Here is a 22141-nt window from a genome sequence, read left to right on the forward strand (position 1 = left end):
TGGGCGAGACGCGGCAGTCCTGTCCCGGGATAAATCGCCGCCGTCCCTCTCCGCCCCGGTTCCCCGTGCAGGGCAGTGCAGAGCCGCTGCACAGCTTACAGCAGAGGGGGGTTTGGTCGATTCTGCAACTTTGGGCCAGGTCCCGTCGCTACTCACAACTCTTCAGTAGCCCCCTTACGCTCAGGCTGGAGGGAAACTTCCAGAGACCCTGCAGGGTGAGGCCAGCTTCCTTTTCTGGGCAGCTTCGTCTCCAGCCACCCTCCCTCATTCTCTCCACCCCAGGTCCTAGAGGGGCTCACACTCACCTCGTGTCTCCATCCTCTGTCACACACGCCCTTGGGCCTCACGCATGCCCATCCGTTTGCTTGTAAGGCTGTCCCTCTGAGCGATCCTGCACATGGGTCAGCTCAACAGCTGCCGGCCATGTGTCTATAGCAGAAGTGACTCGGAGGGGAGGCACGGGGGACTGATGGCGCTCTGGCAGGTGTCCCGTGGCCGTTTTACTATGAGATTTTTGATGCCCGGGGTGAGCTTTTGCTAATAGCTGCTTTCAAATGTTTGCCTGCCTAGAATTACCAGGTCCGTGCCCCCAGCCCTCTGAGCTTCTAAGAGCCTTGTAAGATGTAGGATCTGTTTTTTTTTTTTTTTTTGTTAAAACAGGTGCTATGCAGCTCAAAAGGCACAAAAAGTGTAGGTAGGAAGAAGCCCCCAGCCACCCCGATCCACTCCCTGCAGGCACCCCCGCCTACTGTCGCACAGATGGCCTCTGCACACAAGCATGTGTTTGCAGATGTTCCCGGGGCTCCACGATAGCAGCACCCGAGGAGCTGCTTGTTTTTAAGAGCCCTTTAGTATTCCAGTAGCGAGGCTGGGGGTCGTTAAGCCAGGCCCTATTGGTGGACATTTAGGTTATTTCCATTCTTTCGCTGCTATAAACGGCATCACAGCAATAACCTCCTCACTTCCCTAATTGCTGTTGCTTTAATTTGTTTGTGGTCACATTTATTTTCAGTTTCATGTGAGGTTAAAGAAGAATGAGATTTTTGTGTTTAGCTGACATCCCAGGTTTAGAGGGGTCGGGGGTCGTGCTCACACCAGCCCTGGGACGCAGCGGCACCATTAGAGTCACCTCGTTGGCGTTGCTTCTGCAACTTGCACTTGGGCTGGCGGCTTGCACAGCGGGGTGTTTTCAGCAGCCGATCTGAGAGAGAGCATAATAATTTCTGGAAGGAAGTCACTGGGGGCCATGGTCTCTACGTGACTCGGGGTCCTTGCTCTGAGTTCCGAGGAGAAACCTCTGTGGCATTTCTCGTTTGTGGATGGTGTGAATTCGGTCGTTGACTCGTTTAGCAGCTTAAAGCTGACGAGTGATTCTGTGGCACCGATAGCAGGTGAGGACCCAGGACTCGAGGGCATGTCTTCGACGTACTAACCTCAGGCTTGGTTCCAGCCGATGAGATTTTTTCCCAACACGTCCCCTTCGTTCCGGTTTCCTCACTTTATTTTGCGCCGTCACATTGGAGGCGTTTTGTTAGCTGAGTAGGATGGAGTACAGGACACCTTCCTCCCCACGGCGGGACCAAAATCCCCTTGTGGAAGATGGTCACGTATTTGCATACCTCTTACGCACATCCTCCTGTGTGCTTTATTTTTTTAAATTTTTGTCTTTTTAGGGCCACGCTTGTGACACATGGAGGTTCCCAGGCTAGGAGTAGAATCGGAGCTGTAGCTGCCGGCCGACACCCCGGCCACAGCAATGTGGGATCCCGGCTGTGTCTGTGACCTACACCCCAGCTCACAGCAACGCTGGATCCTAACCCACTAGCAAGGCCAAGGATCGAACCTACGTCCTCATGGATACTCCTTGGGTTCGTTACCACTGAGCCATGACAGGAACTCCCTGTGCACTTTAAATCATCTCTAGGTTATTGATGATGTCTAAGGCAATGCCAATGCTTTGTAAATAGTTGCTGGCACTCTGCGAATTCGCTTTGTGTTTTAGAACTTTCTGGAATTTTTTCCCCCAGTGTTTTTGATTCATGCTCGGTTGGATCTGTGGGTATGGGACCTGCAGATACGGAGGGCCAATTACATAACATGAGAAACGAACAAAAATATTTCTCCCTTCATAGCGTGGTGTCTGCCTCATAGGTAGTCAGTACATGTTGAATAAATGAGTTTTTCTAATTGTTTGTCAGGATATGAGGAACTTGCGACTTGCTTACAAACAGGAAGAACAGACTAAACTCGGGATATTTGAAAACCTTAACAAACACGCATTTCCTCTTTCCAATGGGCAGGTAAGTGCACCAAAATAAACCTTTTTTTGTGCAGGTCTAAATGCCTTGGAGGGGGTCTCAGAAGGTCACGTTTCACTCCTTCTTCCCGAGGTTTCCTTTATCTGTTTTCTCTCTATTGGTAACTAATATTAGAATGTTTAAAATTTGTCAGTTCTGTCTAATGGTGAAGAAAACTACCCATCTGTTGCTTCAAAATTTATAGATTAAAGCAGGAATAACTCATAACTGAGTGCAAAGCTTTACTACTGGGCATATGACAGAGCAAAGCAATGCTGACAGATGTATTTTGTGGTTTTTGTATCCAGACACTCTTTGCATTCAACTATAAGGAAAAATTTCCAGTTAATGGATGGAAAGTGTATGATCCGGTAGCTGAATATAAGAGACAGGTAAAGTATATTGCTTGTCAATTGAGAAAGAGTAGCTTGAGCATCTTTGTTCTAAGAGGATATGGAGTTCCCTGGTGGCTCAGTGGATCTAGCGTTGTCACTGTGGTGTGGGTTCGATCCCTGGCCCAGGAATTGCCACACACCACAGGCGTGGCTGGGAAAAAAAAATCATAAAGGGTAGAGGTGCAGTGGAGAAGAAACCTTTTGAAACAAGTCGTCCATGGGTACAACTTACGTAGCTTGTAGGTTCTCCAGCTCAGGATGCCGCTCCTCCCTGTGCCAGGCCTGTTTGTTCTTCCTGCTTCCAGAGAGCAAGTGGGGTTCTTGTTAGATATTCTGGTGGCAAAGGGATGAGTAAGGGTCAAAAGCAATGGCTTAACTTGGATCTTAAGTATATGGCTGATAGGATGTTCCTATACCTAGAAGCTCTTTACTGCGTTGTTACTGTGAAGATATTCCAATAAGATATTATTTTTGTGACATTTTATTTCTGTCTTCACATTCCATTTGGTATGGTGTTTTATATTTGTGAGAAGTTTCTGTTTCTCTAAAGGGCTTCCATGGGTATTTTCAAAAATGGCGCTATGCCCATTTATTAGAGGAAACATGGTAAGAAATGTGTAGGACTGGGATTCGAGTAGATAATTTTCATGTTGTCGTAGGTTTGGAAATGACGCATCACTGAATTTTTAAGAACTGGGTTATGGTAGGAAATGGGTTATAGTAAATAAGTGTATATTTCAGCTCTTAAGTAGCAGTGAGCAACCACTTATAAATGGATTCTAGTAGAAACTAAGAAAGAACTATAATCCATCCTTAGTACTTTTGGGAAGTGTAAAAGCATGCCTCCCCCCGCCCCGGCTTTCATCTCTAACACTCTGCAGGGCTTGCCAAATGAGAGTTGGAAAATATCCAAAGTAAACAGCAATTATGAGCTCTGTGACACCTACCCCGCCATCATTGTCGTGCCAACTAGCGTCAACGATGATGACCTTTCAAAAGTGGCAGCTTTTCGAGCAAAAGGCCGAATCCCGGTAAGTAATGAACGTTGTGCTGTATTTGATCTAATGTGGAAAAAAGCAAGATGGAAGAATAAAAGGAGCGAATGAAATGGAAAGAAGAAAAATAAGTCTGTAAACCGGAACGTATCTTTGATTCTCAGGAACCACCTAATTACATCAACAGTCGGTTTGTTGTGCCCCACCTTCCATGGCTTTACATTGCTAAGCACAAGGGTAACTTCAGTTACGCTCTCAAAATGTAGCAGTGGAGCTCCCTGGTGGCTCAGCGGGTTCAGGATCTGGCATTGTCACTGCTGTGGCTTGGGTCGCTGTTGCGGTGCAGGTTCAACCCCGGGCTCGGGAAGTTTCACGTGCCGTGGGTGCAGCCAAAAAGGAAAAAAAAAAAAAAAAAACCAAATGTAGTAGAGAATAACAAGGGAGTTACAGTGCTATTGCATGAACAGTTTCTGTCCCTGGTCTCACCGAGTCATCCTAGAGAAAATGCCTTCTTTCTTGGGTGCTGAGCGGATGGCCATACCTGCCCTGGGAGATCCAGAGGTGTTTTCAGTGAGGAGACAGTGTAAAACTACTCAGTCGAATAGAAGTGGGGCTTGATGTTAGCCAGGGTTTGACCTCATTTCTGTTGTTCTTAGAATCAGAGAACTTTAAAGGGAAGGTTATTTTTAGAGCTCCTCTGGTTCGACTTCTTTCAGCCTGACCCAGTCGCTGCGTCCAGCGGCCACCGTCACACGCTGGCTTCAGGCTGACCCCTCCTGTCTGAGGAAGAGGGGCAGAAGCAGCCGTGCTTGGGGAGGAAACTTGTTTTTTACTGCTTGGGCATTAGAGCACGTGTTGTCTTAGGAACTGTTCATATTTATTGCTTTCAAACACTAGGTGTTGTCATGGATTCATCCAGAAAGTCAGGCCACAATTACCCGTTGCAGCCAGCCCCTTGTGGGTCCCAGTGACAAACGCTGCAAGGAAGACGAGAAGTACTTACAGATGATAATGGACGCCAACGCGCAGGCTCACAAACTCATCATCTTTGACGCCCGGCAGAACAGCGTCGCCGACACCAACAAGGTACCGAGCGATCGCCCTGCAGGGTCCTTTCTTCGGCCCTGTTTGTACATCATCACGCTGCTCGCAGAGCACAGCGAAGCCCTCCGCGCGCGCGCGCGCGGAGCCCTCGGCCGTGAGCAGTGTCTCCTGGGGGTGGCGATCTCGTCCCTCTCCTTGCCCCTACCTGTCCTGTCTGCTGGACTACTTACGGAAGGATCCAGAAAGAGAGTTAGCCCCTAAGGAGTCTAGTAAGTACTTCAACGAAGGGCTCGGCAGGCCCCGTGCAGTATGGTGACGGCTTGATTAATTCGTGTCTGGTCTGAAGCTCTCTTAGGGTGGACTCACCTGTGTGAGACCAGGCAGATGTACACAGTTTCCATAAGTCACACGGCTCCCGTCTGATCCCCACCCGCCGAAGGGGAGGGGACAGGACCCTGGCGACAGCTGTCAGGTGGAGCCTCCAGTACCTGCTTCTAGTTCCCACCAAGGACTTGACGACAGTGAGTAACTGCAGGCAGGCATCTGGCAGCCGGAGTCCTGGCCCTCCCACAAGTCACACCAGGTGTCAGGCCGGCGGTGACAGCGCTCACCACCTCATGTCTACCTGTAAACTGACACTTGGGTAGCAGGTATGCCGTAGAACCTGCAGGGAGGAGGTGCAGGGGGGACACCAGGACAGACCAGGCGAAGTGCTGTACACAGGAGGTGTCAGCTCCCCGCCCGCGGGAGCTCGTGGCGCTGGGGAGGGCTTCACGGAGGTGGAGGCGGCGGCGGTGGCGGAGCTGGCCTAGGAGGGTGCCTGTGGGCCCCCGCCTGCCCCCCCAGCAGTGCTTGGGGTCTTCGTTTCTCTTGGCGGCTGGTGCCCCTTCTTTCCTCAGGGGTCCGTCCGTCGCCGGCCGCAGTCTCCAGAAGGCCTACCTCCCACCGCCTCTGTCTCGGCCCCCCTACTTCCCCAGCAAGTGAGCTACCAGACAGCCCTGTCCCCCAGGGCGCCGTGGCACAGTGGCCCTGCCTGGGGGCTCGGGGGGCCGTGGGGCGAGCTCTGGGAGGGCCTGGCAGCAGCGGGGCCCTCTTTGTACGGGACCATGGGCACGAGGACCACGGTTGCCTCCTCTCTAAACTGGGAGTGACAGCGCACCTCCTTCCGGGACTGGACGGGACGCTTAAATGGGTGCCTGTCCCTGAGCAAGCATCGGGGTCAGGTTCACGGCTGTCTTCACCGACCTCGGAGGGGACACTCTGTTCTCCCGGCTCTCGTGGCGTCTCAGCCCCTGGGCCACTTCCCCTGCAGCCTGGCCGGCTTGGCCTCCCTCCCGGCTCTGGCTCCCTCTTCCTGCCCAGCAGATGGTGGCACACCCCAAACTCAGTCTGGGCCCCTCTTTTCTGCTTTGCGCAGTCACCCTGGGCCGTCTCCTCCAGTGCCATGGCTTTCAGCATGCTCTCTGTGTTGACTGTGCCACCCAGGTGTCCGCCCCCCCGCCCCCCGCCCCCGGTCCCAGTCCTTCCTGAGGTCCAGATGGGATTTCCGTCCCATTGCTTGGCTGGTGGCCTCCCGGGTAACAGACGTCAGTGCAGCCAAACCAGCCCGAAGCAGGCTAGTAAGAACCTTTGGCTTTGCACCAGTCTCATCTGGGGCTTCCTCCGGGCCCTGCACTTGGTGCTCGGTTGGACTCTGAGCAAGTTACTTAGCCTGTCCGGAAGCTCTGGTTCCTCTTCCGTAAAAGGGGAGGTGACAGCGTCTCAGGTAGAGGGCTGTGCACGGATTGCAACTAGGCGAGGAGGATCTGGGGACAGAGCCAGGATGCTGAGAAGCTCACCATCCCCAGGCATGGCCTGGCACTGAGCGGTGGTGCCAGTGACGGAGTGGAGGAAGATGGGCAGTGTGTGCATTTCCCGCGGTGCTGGGCAGGTGACACAAACCTGGTGGCTTAAGACAGCAGCACACATTTATTCGCTCACAGTTCCAGAATCTGGCAGGGCTGTGCTCCCACTGAGGGTTTTGGGGGGAGCCCATCCCTAGCCTCCTTGAGCTTCTAGTGGCTCCTCTGCGCACGTGGCCACAGCATGCCAGTCCCAGGCTCTGTCTGTGTCTTCTCCTCCTGTCTCTTCTAAGGACACGCGTGATGGCATTTAGGGCCCGCCCCAGAGGCCCCCAGGATTCTCTCTTCATCTCAACTGCAATCACATGTGCAGAGTCCCTTTTTCTAAAAAATGTGGAATTCCCAGTTGCCAGGGATTTGATGCGGGCATCTTTGTGGGGAGTGGGGGAGGCAGCATTTTTCAGCCTACCGCTGGGAGTCACCCTTAATTAGTCCTCCTTGCTTCCCATGGCTGGTGGATCAGCAACCCTGTCATTCTTTCTATGTCTCTGCGAACTTCCTGTCACCACTGCAGTACTGCCCCAAGGAAATTAAGAAAAAAACAACAACACAGAAAAGCGATATTCACAGAGGCGATCTCTAAACAGCCAACAGAGCAAGGGCAGTCCCTTACGTCTTATCCCACACAGCGGAGATGGGAGCTGGGTACCAAACTGCGTGTCTAGAATTATTTTAACTAGAGTGGGGGCATGTGTCTAGGAGCCAGACAAGGATATTTATCCGGCCAAGTCCCCACAAGCTCTTCAATACGTATCATGTCATCTGCAAGGAGACATAGTTTTACTCCTTCCTTTCCAATCTGGTGCATTTTATTTCTCTTCCTCTTGCCTGATTCTCTGGCAAGACCCTCAACTATCATGTTTTGCTTTTTTTTTTGAAGATCTTATTGGCTTTGTTAGGCAATTCACGCATCTGGCAGAATCCCGTCTAGTGACCAGAAGGGCATTTGCTCTTTAGTACCATGGGGAACACAAGTCGTGGAAACAGGAGCCCTTGATTTCTTCCTGATCTCAAGGGGAAGCTTCCAGCCTTTCACCACGACGGACAGCAGCTGTGGGTTTTTCATACACGCCCTTATCAGGTTAAGGAAATTCTCCTCTCTTCTTAGTTTGTTGAATGGTTTTATCATGAAAGAGTATTAGATTTTCAAATATCTAATGAGGTGTGTCACGCTGAGTGATTTTTGTATATCGACCACTGTAGTGGGTTGAACAGCATCTCCCAAGAATTCATGTCCATTCGGAAACTCAGAACATGACTTTATTTGGAAATGGGGTCTTTGCACATGTACTTAGTTAAGATGAGGTCACACTGGATCCAACGATTCATGTCCTCACAAGAGACACAGATGGCCATGTGACAGTGCAGGTGGGGACTGGCGTGGTGCACCGAGGATTGCCAGCAACCACTGTAAGCCAGGAGCAAGGCCTGAACAGATGCTCTCTGGAAGGAACTAACTCTGCCAGTCACTTGATCTTGGGCCTCCGGAGCTGTGAGAGGATTAAGTCTGTGTTGTTTTAAGCCACGTGGTTTGTGGTGCTTTGTTCCTGGAGCCCTAGGAAACTCATACAATGCCTTCATATTCCTGGGACCAGTCCCGCTTGCGCATGATGTGTAACTTCCTTAACACGCAACTGGATTCCGTTTGCTAGTGTTCTGGAGATTTCCCTCAATCCAGTCTCCACATTGTGGCCGGAGTGATCTTCTAAACGTACAGCTCTGTGCGCCCCCAGTGCCTCGAGGCAGCGACATCCAGTCCCGAGCGGGGCCTCTGAAGCCCTGCACCACGTCCCCCGGGTCCACATCCCAGCTGTGACAGGCGTCTTTCGGTTCCCTAAGCACATCCCGCCTCGTCACGTCTCCGCCCTCAGAGCTGACCGCTCCCCCTCCTTCAGATGGTGCTTCAGACGTCACTTCCTCAGGGCGGCCTTTCCAGAGGCGTCGAGGTCTTTCCTTTGTGGCGCCCTCATTCGCTACGCGTCCAGCCACGCGGCCATCGGCTCCGTGTGAGCAGGGACCGTGAGCATCTTGCGCCGGCCTGGGTCCCCAGAACTGGGCCATCACCCCAGAGCCGCTCCCTGACGTGGAACACTGGCCTCTGCCTGGCATGGGCGACCTGAGGGTCGGATTCAGAAGCGCAGCGTCGGGGTTCCTGTTGTGGCTTGGTGGTTAACGAACCTGACTGGCATCCGTGAGGACCCAGGTTCGATCCCTGGCCCTGCTCAGTGGGTTAAGGGATCAGGCGTTGCCGTGAGCTGTGGCGTAGGCCGCAGACGTGGCTCGGATCCCGGGTGGCTGTGGCTCTGGCGTAGGCTGGCAGCTACAGCTCTGATTCGGCCCCTACCCTGGGAACCTCCATATGCCACGGGTGCGGCCCTAAAAAGACACCCCCCCCAAACCAAGACAGAAGCGCAGCCTCCGTTATGGAGGCGGTGGGAGGGCCCCCGAGGCTTCAAAGTCGGCTTGCTTCGTGAGAAAGTGAACGCACAGGCAAGGAAAGCAGCTTGAACCTGTGCAGTCGAGGACCTGTGCGGGGAGATAGAGCTCTGGAGCTCAGAAAAAGGTCCGGGTGCAGGTTGAGCTTAGGGCTCTGGGGGCGCGGGCTGGCGGTCGGGGGATGGCGTGACCGCAGGGGCCTGCGGCACAGGAGCAGGGCCGGGCCCCGGGGCCCCCGCAGCGCTGCCTGTGGAGAGCCAGCGAGGGACTCGGTGAGGGGACCCCAGGGAGAGAGGGGAGAGGTCCTGGATGCCAGGAGAGGAGGAGGGTCTGAGGGAGAACGGGGGCCGGGTGCGGCCTGGCTGCTGTAACACATCATGGGCTGGCTAGCTCATCAGCGGCGCCAGTTATTTCAGGAAGCTCTGGAAGCTGCAAGTGTGGCCTCCAGGCGCCAGCAGAGTCAGTGTGTGGTGGGAGCCCGCGTCCTGGCTTGCGGACAGCCACGTTCTTGCTGTGTCCTCACAAGCTCTGAAAGAGCACTAGGCCAGTCACCAGGGCTCCACCTCCGTGGCCTAATCCCCTCCCGCAGGACTCTAACTGTGGCCTGTCAAGGACGGGGGTTTCAGAGTTCCTGTCGTGGCGCAGCGGAAACGAATCCAACTGGGAACTTCCCATGAAGGTTGTGGGTTCGATCCCTGGCCTCCACTCAGCAGATGAAGGCTCCCACATTGCCGTGGCTGTGGTGTGGGCCGGCAGCTGTAGCTCTGATGGGACCCCCTAGCCTGGGAACCTCCATATGCTGTGGGTGTGGATCTTAAAGGCAAACAAAAAAAACAAAAAAACAAAAAAAAAAAAGGGACTGGGGGGGTTTCAATGTGGGGCTTTGGGGAGTACAGAGTCTGCAACAGGGGGAGGTGTGGGGGTTCTGAGGGCGTGGGGCTCCTGTCCTGCCACTCGGTGCCTTCTGGAGCCACCCACCCTCTCAGAGGCGGGAGCCCTCCCTGCCACCTGGATCCGCTGCCTGGAGAGCAGCTGGCCTGAAATCAGGAAACCCAAGACCAGCCTTCAGCTGCCTCCTCCTCAAGGGCTGTTAGGCTCTTTCTCCCGAGGCTTGAGCATGGCCCTGCTGCCACTGCTATCAGCTTCTTCTTGGGGACTTGGAGGCCACTGGGGAACAGTGTCCCAACTAGCTTCTCTCTGGAACCCTGTTTTTCCCCCATACAGCAAGGGGCCTGGCCAGCAAGTTTGCGTCTTCCAGAACTCTCTGAGCTCCCTCCCCCTGTTCCTGATGGTGTACAGGAGTGCCTGCTCTCTGTCCTGGCATGGAGGAGGGCTCATGCTCCTTTTGTCCCTTAACCCCATTTTCTTCTTCTTCTTTTTTTTAAGGGCCACGCTCGTGACATATGGAAGTTCCCAGGCTAGCGGTGGAATCCGAGTTGCATCTGTGACCTGTACCACAGCTTATGGCAACGCTGGATCCTTAACCCACGGAGTGGCACCAGGGATCAAGCGCACATCCTCACGGACACTATGTTGGGTCCTTAACCTGCTGAACCACCATGGGAACTCCGATAACCCCATTTTCTGATTGTCATTGGTCTCACTTGGAGCTTCTGTAATCAGTTTCCAGGCAACAGATTGGCTTTAAATACATCCTCCCAGTTAACGCCAGCCCTCTGCATGCGCTTCCTCCATGCGGAAGCCTCGCTGGGCCTGAGGCCCACACACGCCTCAGCCTCCCCACCGCCTCGGCCTCGGGGCTCTGTCTGGCAGGGACCTGGCGGGACCCAGCAGGACCGGCTCTGCGTCCCTGCCCTGCTCGGGGCCTGGCTCACGGTGGGCGCTGGCTCGTGAGGTGGTAACCCTGCAGTGCCTGAGTACTGGGGGTGGGCGGGGGGGGGAACCAAAATCTGTGTGGATTTGCTGTAATTAAGATCATTTAGTTAGACTCGCCCCCCACAGTGACCCTGGGAAGTATTTCCGGTGAGAAAACTGAGGTGCAGAGAGAAGGTGAGGGTTCCCTGGCTCCTTGGTGGCAGAGCCGGGGTGATGAAGCCCCTCTGCCTGCCCGGGAGCCCGTGGCTTTAGTCCCGCGGCCTGGGCAGCAGCCTTCAGCGGGGCTGAGGGCCGTTCGTGGGGAAGCTCGTTGCGTCCTGGAGGCAGGGCCGTGCGAGAGACCCTTTTGTCCTGAGGCGGTGTTCCAGGCGGGTTTCTTGACGTCAGAGGGCCTCACAGGATGCTGTGCCATGGCCCGGGCACCTGCTGCCCCCCGGGCACGGGTCTCTGGCTCCCGGCTGCTGGGAAGCCAGCTCCCCGCCGCCGCCGCCGCGGCCCTCCTGGCTCTTCCCAGCGGGCGGCCTCCCTTCCCCGCTGCCCACCCCTTCCCTCTCGGCCCCGGGGCCACACAGCCGGCGCCTCAGCAGCACCTTCCACTCGCCCGGCTCCTCTCCCGAAAACCACTGCAGAGGTGACCCCCGGGGCCTGCCGGTGTCCCCGTGGCGCAGAGCGTCCGTCGCCCCTGTCTCGGCCCGGAGCGCCGCCCGAGCCCGGGGAGGCCGAGCGCCCAGCCGCTGCTCCCCCCCCCCCGGAGGTCCCCCTCCTCGGGACGTGTGTTTCCCGTCACCCGACTCCCGACAACGTGTGGCCTTGTGGCCCGGCTCCGTGGACGCCGCGAGGTGTTTTGACGGCCCCTGGCGCTGCGGCCGGGCTCTTGCTCGCGGCCTCTGTGCGCCTCCCGGTGCCGCCGCCCCGCAGCGCCTTCCCGCCGCCGCTCTCCGTGGCCGGCGGCCCTGGGCTGGCCCCCAGCTTGTGGCTGTCGTGGATGGTGCCGCTGCGAGTGGTGGTGTGCACGTTTTTGTGTGATTGCCCGTTTTCAGGTTTGTGGGCGCTGGAGCGTGTGGGTCATGCGGTAGGTCTGTGCTTAAGTTTTTGAGGAACCACCCGACTTTTTTCCACAGAGACCGCACAGTTTTAATTTCTACCAGCGACGCGTTAGGGTTTCAGTGTCTCCGTACTCTCATAGCACGTGTGCTCTGGCTGTGGGTCTCTACAAAGTCTAAGGTAATTCTAGGCCAGAGGTTGTTGAGGCTACCAGGGGGTGAGCCGTAGCTCCCTTTTTGTTGCATTTCCAGTTGATCTTACTTAAAGAAATCTCATTGTTTGGGGGTTACAAATTGTAAATTTAAATGACAAATGATAAATTTGTACGTTTATGAATTCTTTATACAGAATTTATAAGTTGCTCTATACAGAAGCTTTGCGGTAGAATTACAACTTTTATTCAGCTACACAATCCTCACAGCCATTTTATTTATTTTTTAATTTTTTATTTTTTTTGTCTTTTTTTGCCATTTCTTGGGCCGCTCCCGCGGCATATGGAGGTTCCCAGGCTCGGGCTCCAATCCGAGCCGCGTCTGCAACCTACACCACAGCTCACGGCAATGCTGGGTCGTTAACCCACTGAGCAAGGCGAGGGACCGCACCCGCAGCCTCATGGTTCCTAATCGGATTCGTTAACCACTGCGCCACGACGGGAACTCCCTCACAGCCATTTGAAAACCTATTTCGTCTTGTGTAAGATCCAATTGCTAATGGCTGTAAAATGGCTGCTGGCTGGTAGGAGATTGTTACGGGTTGAGTTGTGTTTCCATTAAAAAAATACGTTGAAGTCCTAAGTCCTGGCACCTGTGACTGGTGCTCGTTTGAAATGGGGTTTTTGCGAGTGTAATCAAGTTAAGGTGAGGTGTATGGTGTTGGGTGGGTCCTGATCCAGTCTGACCGGTGTCCTTCTAAGACGGGCGGAGCACAGACACCGGGAGAAGGCTGTATGCAGACGGGGCAGAGATGAATGTAGCTGCGAACCAGCAACACCCCGGGCTTCCAGAAGCCGGAAGAGGCAAAGAAGGATCTCGGCAAGAGGGTTCTGAGAGAGCCCGGCCCTGCCAGGACCTCGATCCTGGACCTCAGCCTCCAGAACTGTGAGAGAAAAAATTCTGTTGCTCGAAGCCACTCAGGATGCAGGAGGCTTATTATACACAGATGGGTTGCTGCTTTTTTGACCGTCTCTACCTGATAACACCAGAAAGAGCCGAAGAGTTAACTCCGATGAAGTGATGTCTGTATTTTGTCTCTGGCAGGCCAAGGGTGGGGGCTACGAGAGTGAGAGCGCTTACCCAAACGCCGAGCTCGTGTTCCTGGAGATCCACAACATTCACGTGATGAGAGAGTCGCTGCGGAAGCTGAAGGAGATCGCCTACCCCTCCATCGACGAGGCGCGGTGGCTGTCCAACGTGGATGGGACGCACTGGCTGGAGTACATCAGGGTACGGAGGGGGCCTGTCCCCGCCACGCTTTCTGCTTAGGACTTCTCTGCATCCGCGCAGCTGGGCTAGAAAGCTCTCTGTCTGGCCGGCTGTCTAGGTGGTTTCTTAACATTGCAAAGAAGTGCATCTCTGCTGCGTACTTGGGCTTTCATAGTTTCCGTGGGCCTTGTTGGGGGGGCTTTTGTGACATCATAGGAAGGGATAATGCTCGCCCCGATCAAGTTTTTAATGTCCTTTGTGGTCCTTTGATAAAGGACCCTATTTACGACTGTAGTTTTTCTTAGTGTAAGTTTTCCTTTTTTTCCTCAGGCTGCTAATGTTTCCTAGTGATTCTTAAATTCATTGCATTCTTGTTGGGTTTATTAACGTGAACTTCCAGTGTTCTCCACGGAATTCTTTTTGCTGTAATAGAAATTAAATGTAGTCTAGTTTCATGTGCCTTCTTTTCTGAAGATGCTTCTCGCTGGAGCAGTAAGAATCGCTGATAAAATAGAGTCGGGGAAGAGCTCGGTGGTGGTGCACTGCAGCGACGGGTGGGACCGAACAGCCCAGCTGACGTCTCTGGCCATGCTGATGCTGGACAGCTACTACCGCACCATTAGAGGATTCGAGGCTCTCATAGAAAAGGAGTGGCTAAGCTTTGGACATAGGTTTGCACTGGTAGGTTGGGGGGGGGGGTGCACGCCCGGCTACTTTTCTTTATCACGTGCATGTGCCTGTCACATAATTACACATACACACGTGCTGGCTTCGTGCTCTGTGCGAGACCTGAATTGCCATAATAGAAAGCCTTGGACCTCAGCATTGTATGTTTCTGGTAGGGCCTTTTTTTTTTTTCCCGTGTAGATATGCCTTTAAAAAAGTTGAGGTAAAATTCATATAACATAGAATTAACCATATTAAATCTATAGTGCACTTACAATGCTGTGCAACCACCTTCTCTATCTAGTTCCAGAACATTTTCACCACTCCCAAAAGAAGACCCCGTACACTTGAAGTAGTCGCTCCCCATTTCCCTCTCCCCCAGCCCCTGCCAACCACCGATCTGCTTTCCATGTCCCTGAATTTGCCAACTCTAAGTACCTGATATAAAAGGAGTCATGCAGGACTTCCTGTCATGGCTCAGTGGTCATGAACCCGACTAGTATCCACGAGGACACAGGTTCGATCCCTGGCTTCACTCAGTGGGTCGGGGATCTGGCATTGCCATGAGCTGTGATGTAGGTCGCAGATGCGGCTGGGATCCTGTGTTGCTGTGGCTGTGGTGTAGGCTGGTGGCTACAGCTGCAGTTTGACCCCTAGCCTGGGAACGTCCATGTGCCATGAGTATAGCCCTAAAAATACAAAAAAAAAAAAAAAAGTCATACAATATTTGCCTTTCTGTGACTGGCTTATTTCACTAAGCACAATGTTTTCAAGGTTTACCCCTGTTATAGCATCTATCAAATTTTAATTCCTTTTCTTGACTGAATACTATTCCACTGTATGGATATACCACATTTGTTTATCCATTTGCCTGTTGATGGACCTTTGAGTTATTTCTACCTGTTGGCTGTTGTGAATAATACTTCTGTGAATACTGTTGTACGAGATTTTGCCATACAAAGTTCCATAAGACTGGGTGGCTTAAATGACAGAAATGTATTGTTTCACAGTTCTAGAGAATAGAAGTACAAGATCAAGGTTATGGCAGGGTTGGTTTCTCCTGAGGCCTCTCTCCTTGGCTTATGGATAGCTGCCTTCTTGCTGTCTCCTCACATGGCCTTTGCTCTATGCACACACATCCTCGGTGTCTCTCTGTGTCCAAGTTTCCTCCTCTTCTTTTTTTTGCCTTTTTTTGTCTTTTTGCCATTTCTTGGGCCGCTCCTGTGGCATATGGAGGTTCCCAGGCTAGGGGTCGAATTGGAGCTCTAGCCACCGGCCTACATCAGAGCCACTGCAATGTGGGATCCGAGCTGCGTCTGTGACCTACACCACAGCTCACGGCAACGCCCTATCTTTAACCCACTGAGCAAGGCCAAGGATCAAACCCGCAACCTCATGGCTCCTAGCTGGATTCGTTAACCACTGAGCCACGACGGGAACACCCTTTTTTTTTGTCTTTTGAAGGCTGTACCCATGGCATATGGAATTTCCCAGGCTAGGGGTTGAATCAGAGCTACAGCTGCCAGCCTATATCACAGCCACAGTGACAGCAACATGGGATCTGGGCTGCACCTGTGACCCACGCCGCAGCTCACCGTGATGCAGCAATGCCGGGTCCTTAACCCACCGAGCAAGGCCAGGGATGCAGCTCACATCCTCATGGATGCTCGTTGGGTTCGTCACCGCTGAGAAAGCGACACCGGGAACTCCCAAGTTTCCTCTTCTAAGAACATGAGGCAGATGGCCTTAGGGCCCCCTGGGACAGCCTCCCTTGAACTTAGGCCCTTTAAGTTAAGAGGTGATTATGTCCCGGTGCAGGCCCGTTGTGAGGTACCGACGGTTAGGCCTCCACATTTGGGTATGGACCTGGGAGTGGAATTGCCGTCTCGTCTGGCCGGGCATCCTTGGGCAGCTCTTTGATTTAGTTCATGTGGCTGCTCGTTCCTTTGGGGCCCCTCCATACCCATCTCAGGCCAGGAAGTGCCTGGCACACTTCATTGCCTTGGTTATTTTCAGGTCTTCCTCCCACAACTAGACCACAGGCGAATCGTTCACTGAGCACAGATGCCATGTCTCATTTGTCTTGGTGCCCTAGCTGCCTGCTGCTCAGGGCCCTGGCCTCTGCTGGACACCACGAAACCGCCTGAGAGCCTGAGGGCCAGGCGGGAGGCCGTGCGCACACTGTAACGGTTCAGCGTGTGTCCGTTAAAGAAAGAATGCATCTTAAGTTGTGAACTGTTGATGCAAAACCTCCCCAGGTGCCTTCAGTATTGGGGAGCAGGTTCCCCAAATTATTTTGTAAAGGAGAAGTATAGAAATAAGGCAATGCATGTAGCTGCTGTGGAGACCAGTATGGCAGTTCCTCAAAAAATTAAAAATAGAACTATCATATGATCCAGCAATTCTGCCTCTGAGTATGTACCCAGATGAAGTGAAAACAGACTCAAACACTTCCTTGCACACCCATGTTCACAGCAGCATGATTTACAGTAGCCCAAAGGTGGAGGCAACCCAGTGTCCATGGAGAGACGAATGGGTGAGCAGGATGTGGTCCGCCCATACAAGGCAGTAGTATTCCGCTTCCAAAGGGAAGGAAACGCTGACGCCTGCTACCACCTGGGTGAACGCTGAGGCCACTATGCTCAGTGTAAGGGGCCAGTTGCAAGACGACAGACTGCACGATTCCATGCGTGTGCAGGATCTAGAGCAGCCAAACCCAGAGAGACCAGGTCGGATGACGGGTGCCAGGGGCTGGGGGCGGTCCTCTTTACCGAGACCCCGTTTCAGTTTGGGAAGGTGACGAAGTTCTGGAGATGGAGGGGGCTGATGGTTGAACGACAGTGTGAAGGTACTTCACGCCAGGAAACTGTACACTTGAATTCGATATGTGTGTTTCACTACAATTTAACAAAAAAGAAGGCAGGACATTGTTACTCTGAGGTGTTCATGTTGACTTGGGCATTTCTTCGTTTTTATCTCTCCTGGGCAATTTCACGGACCCAGTATTTCTCACGCTTTGTGTGTGATTTGCCTTGTATCTTCGTAACTTTTCTTTCTCCTCCTTTCGCTTAGTCATCAAATTACACGAAGCTTCTGTTAGAATGTTAGAATGTCCTGTGCTGTTTTTTAACTTGACATTTTCAGTGTTCTTGTCAGTCCCATTTATTATGTGCCTGAATCTACTGACATCTTCTAAAATATCAAAAAGTATGACATGCAATAGTGGATGTCAATTATATCTCAAAACTGGAAAAACAAAAAAAAAAAACCCGAAACAGAAACACAATCCTGGACACCTCCCCCCCCCCCAGGACTCCCCATTAGCATTTCAAGAGGGACGTTTTGAGGCTCTCTGAGTCAGGTAGAATTGGCAAAAACTTGTACACGGTTAATCCTTATTTTGATTCTCAGACTTCCTGACGTGTCCGAAAAATGGAGGACCCCCCCCAACTATACTTGTGGAGACTGGCGGTTGTAATGTGCTTTATGAGCTGCTGACCGCTAGTCCCACATAGACACTGAGCACCTGTGTGGTGGCTGGGGTCGACCCCATCACCTGGCCATTTGCTTACTACTTCTTGATCTCAACTCTATTACAGCAAAAATATGAACCAATCAGCATTTAAAAATATAGTACACTGAAATTTTGCTTCCTTAGACTAATGGAAGTCAGTTCCATTCAGGGAACGTTTTGGAGTGCCTTTTATGTGCCAGGAACTCACCACCTGGTGATTCTTACCACCAGGCAATTTAAAGTGACTTTTGAGAGGACCGTGACACACATTACAGTGTTTAACGTCTTGATTCTTTTCAGCGAGTGGGCCATGGCAATGACAACCATGCAGATGCTGACCGATCCCCTATATTCCTTCAGTTTATTGACTGTGTTTGGCAAATGACGAGACAGGTGAGAGATTTCAAGTATATTTCTGACGTTTGTAGTCTGATTCAAACATACCTTAAGGTTGAAGAGAAACTTCAGTATCTTGTACATTCAAAATGAAGACGTGCGTGCGTGTGTGTCTTAAATATGACCCAGTCCGTTATTTAACTCTGTTTTATTGTGGTCTCTGCACGCGGGTGGAAAAAGAATTTTCTGGATTTAAAGCCAGGTGTAGACAAGACAAGGTTATTGAGGTAGAGACACTGTTCACACAGTGGGCCGACTCCCGCATGATGAGGGAGCGCCGACTCCGGGCGCATGGGCGGGACTGTTTCTATGGCCCAAAGACAAAGGAGGGCGAGGAGGGGTCTGGCCGTACACCTGGTGACCTGCCGGTTGGTTGGGGAAGGACGGGGTCTTCGGGTCCCCTGGCCGGCTGGTTGGGGGTATTTGTTGCCCCTAGAGGGCGGGGTAAGGCGTGGGCCACACACCTTTCCCAGTGGGGCAGGACGGCGTAGGCCAAGGTGCTGGGCTGGGGAGGGCCTTGGGCACTTTGTAACAGTGGCGGTGAGACAGGTGGGGTGATGAGGGTCAGGCTGTTTGAGTTTTACTTCCTCGGAGAAGCCTTGAAGTCCCACATGCCCCCTCTTTTTCTGGAGGGCCAAGTCTTGGGCCCCTTTGAATACCCTGCTCGTGTCTGCCTGCCTCCTTACTTCCCTCCCTGGCGTCTGGGAGCCCAGAGTGTAAGGGAAAAGGGGTGATGACCGCTCTGGCTGCTTCCTGGTGAACGGGATTGTTGTGGGGTCCCGGGTTCCCTCCGCCTGCTCTCTGTCAGGGTCTTTCTGAAGAGGGAGGTGTGGCGCCACGGAATGATGTGGCAGCTTGTTCCAGCGTTGTTAGGTGTGGCCTTAGGGGTTGGTATCCCTGTTGCGTTACCATTTGGAGACTTACTTGCTGTATCCTAGAAGAAAGAAACTTAACAAGGAGCTTAAAGAGACATGGCCCAAAGGTTAATGGAAGTTGAAAGGCCACCAAGGGGCCTAAAAGAGGGGTTAGTAACCAAGAGAACCAGGACCAGACATCGGTTTTAAAGTCCCCCCAGTTGAATCCCCCTGAGGCTCCTCTCTTACAGAACCTCTTTGCTCTATCAGTAACGTCTTGAAGGTTAGTGTGGATTTGGCTTGATTGTTCTTCTAAAGCTGCCAAGCAGTGAAAATAGAGTTTGGGAGTCCTGCTGAGCCCACTCCTATCCCAAGGATAATCCCTAGGCCTGAAATTAGGGTGAGGGCTGCTCGCGTCTGCCTAGGGAGTTGAGAGTATAGGGGAAGTGGCAGACTGTCATTTATGACAGGGAGGTTGGGAATTATGTATGCAGGGGTGCAGGTTCCTGTCCAATTGGCCGGATGACTAAATAGGCACTGGGGCCGCAGGGAAAATAGGTTGGTTTGTAGGGTCTAGACAAACATCTAGAGCAACGCTAAAATAGGGCTCTAAACGGCCAGGGGAATGTTCTGTGCCCTCATAGGTGAAGGGTGGGGAGAGGAAGTCTTAGCCCAGTTAAAGAAGGCTTCCATCCTAGGTCATGATTTTTAGGTGTCTGAAGCTTTTTGCGGTCTTCTTGTTTGAGATGAGAGGGTTGGAACCAAAAATTGTGGTTTCGATCGAGGCAGCTAGGGTGGGAGGAGTGGGACGGATGGAAGTCCCAAACTAGCTGCCGTGAGTCCAGTCGGTGGTAATGGCAGGAGGTTTGGGGAAGGAAATGTTGTGAAAAGGGGACTCAGAATGCTCAGTGTGAAGACACTTGCTTCTGCTGTGGTCTCGAGGGCACCCAGGTTCGGGTAGGGAAAAGAGTGGAGGTATGATTGCAGGTCTTGGAAATACTGAAGAATCGACCTACAGGGGCCCCGTTCTGGAGAGAGAGGATAAGACGCAAGGCGGGGCTGGCCGTATCAGAGACCCAGGAGAACTGGGCCCTCAAAGGTGGGAGCCAGGTTTCTGGTGTGTGTGGCTGAGAAGTATATGAGCCACTGCTGCTTTTCCTCTGGATGAACGGCCCATCCGGCCCATCCGAATAGGCAGGGGCCAGGTAGGACCCATGCTGCGGGGGAAACAGCGGCGCACATCCAGCAGCTTTTGCACAAGCCTGGGGACGGCTGGTTGCGTTGGAAGGCTTCTTGAGCTGTGGGTGAGGGTTGTGTGTATGAGTCAAAGAAAGAGAAAGGAGGAGGGTCCGCGCAGTTTCCAGGACGTTATGTGTGAAATTGACGGAGTTGGTCTGGAGTATAATCCTGAGAGTCTCCTTGGAGAGGCCTTGCAGTCCCTCAAGTTCGATTATAATTCACTTAGAAATACGAGCAGAACATCAGAAGCAATCAGTTCATGCCAAAAGGTGCTTTCCCCATGCACATGGTTTTGGTCCGTCATGCTGTCCAGCAGCCGTGCAGACCCCGGCCCTCCGTCCTTCTGTGTCACTCGCCCCCTCTCTGGCAGGGTAAGCAGACACAGACCCTGCTGAGCAGGTGCTGGAAAACTCGCCAGGTGGGAGACATGGGGGTGTGACTGACGAGGGGATGAGACCAGGGAATCCAGGAAAGTGCAAGGGGAGGAGGGGAGTGAGCGAGTCTCCCAGGACCAGGGGCACACAGGAAGCTGCTGCGCATCTTGTCGTTACCTGGTAACGCACGGGGTCCTGGTGAGCCAGGGGGCCCTGCGTGGTCCCGCTTCCTTGAGCTCCTGGGCCCGATGGTCAGCAGGCCAGAGGCACGTGCCATTTCCTCCTGCACCTCCAACATCCAAATGGAGTTTGGGGTCTTAGCCTCATGCTGGGACACAGTGCTGGAGAAACGGACCTGGAGTCGGAGCCAGAGAGTGAGCTAGAGGGACCGAGACGGGAGGGCACAGAAACAGAGGCAGAGGTACGGTGAGAGAGACCGGGAGCGGGAGGGGCAAGCAGGTGCCTGCTGGGGTGGGGTTATGGGGCGGGGGAGAGCAGAGAGGAGCACAGCCTGGCTCGCTCTCTCTTGTGGACCCGGAGGTCTGGCCCTGGCTGACAGCCTCCTGGCCACCTTGTCACGAGTACCCTGAGGCCTGTGAAAGGGCGGCTGTCCCGCCACCCCACCCCCCACCTTGGAACATCTGAAATACCAGCCCATTTCCCCACTGTTACCACTGTGAGTGTGTTGGCACAGGACAAAGGCTGGGACCCACCACCCTGCCTGAGCCACCTCAGCTCAGGCCCCTCCCGTGGGCCCCGGAGCCTAGCTTTCCATCTGAGCTCTGCGTGTACGATGTTGGCGCCTGGACACTTGGGCCCCTTCCCAGAGCCCCTTCCTCCCGGGAGAGGCCTGGCTGTGTGGTTCCCCAGTGGCTCTCATGTGAAAATGAGTTAGACGAGTTAGAAGACCAGTGACCCCGACAAGTGGTTCCAAGTGCGGTCCTGGGCCAGTACCTGCAGCCTCCCCCGGAACTGAAAAATGCAGATTCTCAGGCCCCACCCCAGCTCTGCTGACACGGGGTTGCAGGGGGGTGCACTCTGCTTCACGAGCCCTCCGGGGATTCTGCTCTACACCGCGCCCACAGATCCCCTGGGGAGCTTGTGAAAATGCGGCTTCTGATTCATGAGAATGTGCATTGGGTTTTTTTTTTTTCCTTGCCCCCTTTTAGGGCCGGACCTGTGGCATATGGAGGTTCCCAGGCTAGGGGTCAGATCAGAGCTACAGGTGCCGGCCTACACCACAGCCACGCCAATGCTAGATCTGAGCCATGTGTGACCTATACCACAGCTCACGGCCACACCAGATCCTTAACCCACCGAGCGAGGCCAGGGATCGAACCCACATCCTCATGGATACTAGTTGGGTTCGTAACCCACTGAGCTACAACGGGAACTCCCAGAATCTGCATTTCTGCTGCCAGGTTGTGCTGCTGTTCCACAGATCACACTGGAGCAGCAAGGATCTCGAGAGAATAGACCTTCATAAACAAGAAAAACTGGGGTGGCGTGAGGTTCTGGGCAGCCAAAATGGATTTCGCAGAGTCCGCAGGCCCTCCCTCAGAATTTCTCTTACTTGGAGACCCAGCTGCCTCAATTCGGTTGTGCTCCTGCGTTACCTGCTCGTGCCGGTGCACAGCGGATTCAAAGCAGCCAATTAACTAGGGGGTGGGAGGCGGAAGGGGGGGTGGGAGGCGGAAGGAGGGGTGGTTCCAGAAGTGGGCGCCCAATG

General features: G+C 53.4%; 1 protein-coding gene across 10 annotated transcripts in view; it reads left to right on the top strand.

Annotated features, from left to right (window-relative positions):
* Positions 1-22141, top strand: part of MTMR1 (myotubularin related protein 1) — a 60566-nt gene that overhangs the window by 25839 nt on the left and 12586 nt on the right. For all 10 annotated transcript variants that reach the window (XM_085006769.1, XM_085006770.1, XM_085006772.1 and 7 more), the window contains 7 exons: positions 2199-2300; positions 2606-2689; positions 3574-3723; positions 4585-4773; positions 13205-13390; positions 13844-14050; positions 17850-17942. In XM_085006769.1, the coding sequence (XP_084862895.1) occupies positions 2199-2300; positions 2606-2689; positions 3574-3723; positions 4585-4773; positions 13205-13390; positions 13844-14050; positions 17850-17942 (1011 nt within the window). The remainder of the gene's footprint in view (positions 1-2198; positions 2301-2605; positions 2690-3573; positions 3724-4584; positions 4774-13204; positions 13391-13843; positions 14051-17849; positions 17943-22141) is intronic.

The sequence above is a fragment of the Sus scrofa genome, chromosome X (genome assembly GCF_054392235.1).
Source record: "Sus scrofa isolate SSC_HxYL_T2T_F1_AM1 chromosome X, Sscrofa_HxYL_maternal_Yorkshire_Landrace_v2.0, whole genome shotgun sequence".
Taxonomy (NCBI): domain Eukaryota; kingdom Metazoa; phylum Chordata; class Mammalia; order Artiodactyla; family Suidae; genus Sus; species Sus scrofa.